This window comes from Gymnoscopelus braueri, assembly GCF_963280865.1.
Source record: "Gymnoscopelus braueri genome assembly, contig: SCAFFOLD_185, whole genome shotgun sequence".
Taxonomy (NCBI): Eukaryota; Metazoa; Chordata; class Actinopteri; order Myctophiformes; family Myctophidae; genus Gymnoscopelus; species Gymnoscopelus braueri.
The window spans coordinates 88,998-97,500 of NW_027660614.1; the positions used below are offsets into that span (position 1 = coordinate 88,998).

An 8,503-nucleotide genomic window follows, 5' to 3' on the forward strand; every position below is an offset into this window, starting at 1 on the left:
TTCCACTGGAGTAACACACACACACACACACACACACACACACACACACACACACACACACACACACACACACACACACACACACACACACACACACACACACACACACACACACACACACACACACACACACACACACTTTGGCAACCTATGCTGTCATAACACACATTCCAGGGTACAAAAAGAAGCTTGTTTTGCTGTTTTAATCTTTATATTTTTTGGCCCTTGTTGAGGAAATGAAATGAAATGTAATGATAGGAAATGAATCACTGACAGAGTGATACTCTGATACTCTGATACTCTGTACTCTGTACTCTGATACTGAGTCTCTGAATCACTAACAGACTGATACTCTATACTCTGTACTCTGATACTCTGATACTCGATACTCTGTACTCTGTACTCTGATACTGATACTGAGTCTGAATCACTAACAGTTGATGAAGGAAAGAAAAGGTAAACAAACTAAAGGACCCTGAAGGGAGATGAAAGACAAAGAGCATGTTGTGGTGAAGTCATGTCGTCATGGAGACGTCATGGAGACGTCATGGAGAAGTCTTCGTCATGGAGACGTCATGGTGTCGTCATGGAAACGGTTCAGTCGCTCTTTGATCAAGAGTCCGTTGGTTCTGCTGTCGTTGCATAGCTCTGAGATGGGGGGTGTGGGGGGGGGGTGATGCTCTCACAGGGAGGATGGAGGACATGGAGGACATGGAGGAGGTGTAGAAGGAGATGCTTCAGGAACAGTAACTACCTGTTGCTGTTGCTCATGGCGTAATGAACCTGTTTCTGCTGCAGCAGCTCTGTGATCGCCAGGAGCTTCTTTAACACATGCTGTAAAATACACAACATATAACACATATAAATACAATATCGGATCTACAAGCTCTGCCATTACAATAAACAAGGTAAACACATACATAGAATACAGAGACAGTGTAGTGTCTCAGTAAACTATAGGATCATAGAATACAGAGACAGTGTAGTGTCTCAGTAAACTATAGGATCATAGAATACAGAGAGACAGTGTAGTGTCTCAGTAAACTATAGGATCATAGAATACAGAGACAGTGTAGTGTCTCAGTAAACTATAGGATCATAGAATACAGAGACAGTGTAGTGTCTCAGTAAACTATAGGATCATAGAATACAGAGAGACAGTGTAGTGTCTCAGTAACCTTTAGGATCATAGAATACAGAGAGACAGTGTAGTGTCTCAGTAAACTATAGGATCATAGAATACAGAGAGACAGTGTAGTGTCTCAGTAAACTATAGGATCATAGAATACAGAGACAGTGTAGTGTTTCAGTAAACTATAGGATCATAGAATACAGAGACAGTGTAGTGTCTCAGTAAACTATAGGATCATAGAATACAGAGAGACAGTGTAGTGTCTCAGTAAACTATAGGATCATAGAATACAGAGACAGTGTAGTGTCTCAGTAAACTATAGGATCATAGAATACAGAGACAGTGTAGTGTCTCAGTAAACTATAGGATCATAGAATACAGAGAGACAGTGTAGTGTCTCAGTAAACTATAGGATCATAGAATACAGAGACAGTGTAGTGTCTCAGTAAACTATAGGATCATAGAATACAGAGACAGTGTAGTGTCTCAGTAAACTATAGGATCATAGAATACAGAGAGACAGTGTAGTGTCTCAGTAAACTATAGGATCATCTAACCTACAATCCGATTGTTGGCTGAAAGCAACGACCAAAAAACCCGACCAAAAAACCCGCTGTTGCCAGATCGTGCGCGAGCAACAAGCAACCTAAGCGAGCAACAAGCAACCTAACACACAAAGCTGCCCACTGCGCATGCGTCGACGCACTTTCTCTAACCAATTTACACCCACTTCACGCTTACAAAACCTGGACATGGCAACGTCGCTCATCGTTCTGTGATTGACAGCAAAAGCTGGCCAATCAGGTGGCGAGTTCGAGTGAGCCCGAATGGCTCCGAGTGCAGCCGACAAAAAACGAACGGCAGCCATTGTTTTGTGCGAGTCAGGGTGCGAGTAGCCTCGGAAACCCAGGCTTTTTTTTATAGGGTGCGAGTGCCTTCATTTATTCGCTGACGGACAGAGAGAGACAGAGAGACATAGAGGGAGAGAGAGAGAGAGGAAGAGAGGGAGGGAGGGAGGGAGAGGAAGAGAGGGAGGGAGGGAGGGAAAGAGAGAGAGAGGGAGGGAGGGAGGGAGAGGAAGACAGGGAGAGAGAGAGGGCCAGAGGGGGGAGAGAGAGAGAGAGAGAGAGACACGGAGATGGAGAGAGAGAAAGGACGGCAGGAGGCGATGCGCTGTTAAAAATTTAAAAACTTTTTTGGGGGAAATTTTTAGCCCACGATTTTGGAACCCCAAAATAAGCGAGCCCTTGCTCATTTTTGCGCGGACGTAATTTGTTTGTCATTGTGGTGAATGTTTGTGTGTGCTGCTGATGTTTGTTGTGTGAAGCTTAATGTCAGAGTGTTTGTGTTGGAGCGCCTCAGTGCGGCTGCAGAATTCATGTGCAACATCTTGCATGCGTGGCTGTGGCTTCACAGTTTTCCTTCGCAGTGTCTGTAGGTCACGGTCTGGAGACCCCAGGGTCTCCAGGGACCCCAGGGTCTCCAGGGACCCCTAAGGGGGGGGGGGGGGAGACCCTCTGGGTTTTTTATTTTTATTTTTTTATCCCATGATTTTGTACCCCCAAACGACATTTTCTTTGGGGGGGGGGTAGGGGGGGGGTACTAGAATTCTGCCCGCGTAGCGGGCAGAACTTCTAGTAGAATACAGAGAGACAGTGTAGTGTCTCAGTAAACTATAGGATCATAGAATACAGAGACAGTGTAGTGTCTCAGTAAACTATAGGATCATAGAATACACAGAGACAGTGTAGTGTCTCAGTAAACTATAGGATCATAGAATACAGAGAGACAGTGTAGTGTCTCAGTAAACTATAGGATCATAGAATACAGAGACAGTGTAGTGTCTCAGTAAACTATAGGATCATAGAATACAGAGACAGTGTAGTGTCTCAGTAAACTAGGATCACAGGTAAACAATGAACCTAACATCAGGCTAAACAATATACTATCTAAATAATAATCTGTACATTGGAACTATAGGATAAACAATGGACCTAGCATCTGTCAAAAAGTCACAGTTTTATAACTGTTACTGACAATGTGTTCATTAATTTAATGTAAAATGGGAAACATTTGAACACAATTCAAGGTTATATTTTAATGTCTTCTTATATATTTCCTGTATTATCAGAGACCAGACTGTTTGTCTAATGCTGGATATGTGTGGGTTAGGGTTGTGGTTAGGGTCAGATATTTAGGGGTTTAGGTGTTAGGGGACTAGGGTTAGGGTTGAGGGTTTAGGTGTTAGGGGACTAGGGTTAGGGTTTAGGTGTTAGGGGACTAGGGTTAGGGTTTAGGTGTTAGGGGACTAGGGTTAGGGTTGAGGGTATGGAGGGATAGGCATTTTGTTTCCTTGTAGGACAACATCAGTGTCTTGTACTTGGTACGGGGGAGGGGGGGGGGAGGGGGGCATGTTGCATTCTGGATCATCTGAAGGGGCTTCAGAGAGCAATGCATGCTGGGAGACCAGTAAGGAGGGAGTTACAGTGTGTGTGTGTGTGTGTGTGTGTGTGTACCTGCTGTGCTCCTCTCTCATTGGACAGGGTCCTCAGCTCGTCAGAGTGGGCGGCACAAAGCTCATGCAGAGCGGCCAGGTCCCGAGAAACATCCGTCCTAAAGTGCTCTGTGACCTCTGGGAGGTCAGGGACGTTCTACACACACACACACACGCACACACACACACACACACACACACACACACACACACACACACACACACACACACACACGCACGCGCACACACACACACACACACAAGTTTTACACAGATCGGTGCAGTTATAGGTAAAAACACGAATCGGCCTGTTATAGCGCCACCATGAGGCTGATTGTAAAATTCAAGTGGCATTTCTTCCTCGGCATAGTGGAAATGTGCGCAAAATGTCACAGAATTTGCATGCTGTGTTCATGATTTGAGGCATTTTGTTCAAAACGGAGTATTCCTGCAAACTTTGGAAGGCAATTTCAGTCAATCAGGATAGAATTCGAAAAACCTGAAAAACCTGTTTCTTTTAACTCATTGGCCGCCATTATCGCATTAATGCGATCTAATAAATAGCGCGCCTGGCCGCCAGGATCGCATTAATGCGATCTATGGTCTTTATTGATCTTTATGCTCTGATCACGCTATTCTGTTATGAATCAGGCTAAGTTTCAGGTTCCACTTACTTCAACCACCACTGCATCCGGTTTCATGACTTGGGTTCCGTTTCCGGTTTTACATTTTTCCCCCCAGTCATTTTCGACCATAATAGGGAAACAAACGGTTTTTCACACGCTATGAAAAACGATCGGAGACCTCCCCTCCTATAATCTATGGTCTGGGTGACGAACAGTCATCCCCGTTGTGTATCACATCGTAATTTTCGCCGATCACAGAATCTGAGACATTTCACTTCCGGTTCATGTGTTTGACTGTGTGAGTGGGTGTGGGGGGGGGGCGAGTGTGATCGAGAGGCGATCAAGCTGGTATGTGCTGCTCTCTAGTGGTGGAACGATCAAAACAATTCAACTGTCCAGCTAGACTTTCTATATGTGAATTAAATAACAAAATAACGAAACAAAAAGACACGAAAATCGCTGGCAAGGGCTGCTATGAACGAGGTTTTAACTCTGGCAGTCAATGAGTTAATGACTATAGAGATACTGTGTATCGATTTGCGTGATGTTTGGACAAAAACTGTAGGAGTATTGTCAAGAAATGTGTTTTGCACAAATCGGCCTCCTGGTGGCGCTATAACAGGCCCTTGTGAAAGATTTGGGCCAGAGGTTCTGCTCTGACATCCAGGGAGTGTGTGTGCACACTTTCACTGCGAGCAAGCCAACGGACAGATAGAATGACGGACACACGGACGGACGGACGGACAGGGGGTAAAACATACTCTCTCGCCATGCCTTTCGGCCTGGCGGAGACAAGAACAATAATAGTAACAATAATAGTAATAATAATAGTATTAATAATAGTAATAGTAATAATAATAGTAATAGTAATAGTAATAGTAATAATAATACTCACCCCCAACTCATCCAGAAACATGATCATTCTATGTTTGTTGTTTTTGATGAAAGGGTTAACTCCCTCCATGTATGGTTCCTGTTTAAAACACACAGTATTTACATTAAACACATTAACTCTTTGACTGCCATGAAATAACACGTTGTTTTTCTATATCTCCGTTCCTCTTGCTTTACGGCAGAAACAAGCTGGACAGAGGTCACAGAGGTCACAGAGAAGATTCCATGATGTTTTAAAGGTCAGTAAAATCACTCTTTTTCTCTATACTCTTTCTATTACATTATATGACTCTGGCAGTGAAAGAGTTAAAGGCCTGAATCACCCTGTAGCTGAGGGTGTAGAGTGTTTAAACACCTGAAACACCTTGATTTCCCCCACAGGATCAATAAAGGTGTGTGTGTGTGTGTGTGCGTGCGTGTGTACCTTGGCACCAAACTCCACCAGGTTGGCGAGGTTCTGAACGGATTTGGCCACCAGGGTGAGAGTTCTGCCAGCTGTGGAGGATGGAGGGTCTACACACACACACACACACACACACACACACACACACACACACACACACACACACACACACACACACACACACACACACACACACACACACACACACACACACACACACACACACACACACACACACACACACACAATAATGATAATAATAATAAGGAACATGTGGACATTCATGACTGGATTAAATACATTCATATATCGTTTGTTGACCAAAGTGTAGTCAATCTACATGGAGGCGTGTGTGTGTGTGTGTGTGTGTGTGTGTGTGTGTGTGTGTGTGTGTGTGTGTGTGTGTGTGTTCTGAGTACTCCAGCAGACTTGACTTAATCCACGCATCGCCTCTGCCTCTAATCATGAAACTAGAGGCAGTCAGAATAATAGCATTGGCCGAGGTACAACATCTTTTCTCCAATGTACATGTTCCACGAAAATCACTACGTGATTTGACTGACAAAACTGTGCACCTAGTGAGACAATGGACTGGTCTCAACACACACACAACACGTGACATTATATTTCACAGTAAACGTGAGGGTGGTATGGGCGTTCCCAATTTTGAATGGACATATATTGCTACGAGGCTCTCCTATTTGTTAAATATGCTGAACAATGATGACCAGTATGTGAGAGAGCTTGCACGTTCATCTCTGTTCTTGGACCTAAAACGACGTAAGGTCCCCCTGGCATGTGACTCGGATCCTTACTTCCTATAGGCTTCAGGAGGATCCTAGCATCCTATAGGCTTCAGGAGGAAACCTAGTGGAAAGCTAGACAGTCGCTCCCCCGGCTTCGGTGTGTGGTCAGACTGGCCGGACTTAAACGATCTGTGCTGTTGGGCTGATGTTACCTTGAAGTGGGTAGGGTCTAACTCTGACCTCAGTACAGTGGGTAGGGTCTAACTCTGACCTCAGTACAGTGGGTAGGGTCTAACTCTGACCTCAGTACAGTGGGTAGGGTCTAACTCTGACCTCAGTACAGTGGGTAGGGTCTAACTCTGAGGGATGGCTGTCTCAGAGGACTTTATATTTGACCCCAGTATCTCTGTCAGAGCATCTATGACTGTGTGTGGAACAGAACATCAACTCCCACTGACTAATGCCCGAGGTCGCCTCTTATGGGCACAACAGCAAAGGCAGCGGCAGCATTGGACCGAGCTAAGACTGCAAGGGAAGTCTGCATGTCTCCCTGCTGTCCATTCTGTCTCTCACTCTCTGTTCAAAAATGTTGCTTTAGACGAATGCATTGTTATCTTTACTCTGAAAGCGTGGTTGCAGGTTTTACCATCTAAACTTAACCTCTCCATCTGGTTTCCAGGCAACCATGCTCCTCACTGTATACATCATGGTCATGAAGAAAGAGCTGAAACCATGTCCCACATCCTAAACGGGTGCCATGTATACAGGGGACTCTACATAAGTAGGCATGACAGAATAGTGGATCTGATATCAAAATATATCTCTTCTATTTTCAGGTCCTCCATCATGCTGTATAAGCATTCTACTGTGAAGCCGAACATGTTTAGCCTGTGTAACGATGATTCTGTGTTCTCTAACATTTCAGCTAACACCCCTGATGTCTTTGTTGTTAATGAAAACCATAGGGAGGTGTTCATTCTCGAGGTCGGCTGTACTTTTGATTACAGCTTAGAGGAAGCCTTCCTAACCAAAGTGATAAAATACCATCAGCTAGAGCAGACCATCTCTCAGCTAGGCTACAGATGTAAACTTTTGGTTTTTATGGTAGTGTTTATTTGGTAGTCTAGGGCACAAGTTGGTTGTAAGGGGCCTGCACATGGCCGGCCTCTCCAAAAGTAGGGCTAAACAATTAGCAAGATACTGCTCAATATCAGCTATTATAGGAAGCCGCTCAATGTGGAGGAGGCGTTGTTTCCTTTACCCATGATTGTTGTCCGCTGTGTTTGACAAGTATGCCATTTTTATTTTGTATGTAACGCTGCTCTGCTTTACATGCGCTTTGTAACTGGCTGTTTTCCCTTCATCTGACTGCACTGGCAGTGTTTATGTCCTTTGTACATCTTGTACTTCTGTTTATGTGGACATAAATACATATTTCAACTGTGTGTGTGTGTGTGTGTGTGTGTGTGTGTGTGTGTGTGTGTGTGTGTGTACCAGCGATAATGTTGAACGTTCTGGGGTTCAGGATTGCAGGACAGATGAGCCTGAGGAAGACGAACCCACTGGAAGAAGAGATGAAGATATTCATAATTACAGCGGTAAAGCCTACAGTACACTGACATCAATAATAATAATAATAATAATAATAATAGTACTGTACGCTGATATCAATAATAATAATAATAATAATACTGTACGCTGATATCAATAATAATAATAATAATAATAGTACTGTACGCTGATATCAATAATAATAATAATAATAATAATACTGTACGCTGATATCAATAATAATAATAATAATACTGTACGCTGATATCAATAATAATAATAATAATAATACTGTACGCTGATATCAATAATAATAATAATAATAATACTGTACGCTGATATCAATAATAATAATAATAATAATAGTACTGTACGCTGATATCAATAATAATAATAATAATAATAATACTGTACGCTGATATCAATAATAATAATAATAATACTGTACGCTGATATCAATAATAATAATAATAATAATACTGTACGCTGATATCAATAATAATAATAATAATAATACTGTACGCTGATATCAATAATAATAATAATAATAATAATACTGTACGCTGATATCAATAATAATAATAATAATAATAATACTGTACGCTGATATCAATAATAATAATAATAATAATAATAATAATAATACTGTACGCTGAT

General features: G+C 42.6%; 1 protein-coding gene across 1 annotated transcript in view; it reads right to left on the bottom strand.

The window, feature by feature from the left end:
• Positions 1-457: 457 nt before the first annotated feature.
• The window catches only part of LOC308081366 (ras GTPase-activating protein 1-like), a 35,111-nt gene continuing 27,065 nt past the window's right edge, over positions 458-8,503 (bottom strand). Inside the window, exons 17-21 of the mRNA XM_080457743.1 lie at positions 7,790-7,857; positions 5,571-5,659; positions 5,148-5,225; positions 3,649-3,783; positions 458-834 (exon numbers count right to left, since the gene is read on the bottom strand). Coding sequence (XP_080313869.1) covers positions 751-834; positions 3,649-3,783; positions 5,148-5,225; positions 5,571-5,659; positions 7,790-7,857 — 454 coding nt within the window. The 3' untranslated portion in view covers positions 458-750. The remainder of the gene's footprint in view (positions 835-3,648; positions 3,784-5,147; positions 5,226-5,570; positions 5,660-7,789; positions 7,858-8,503) is intronic.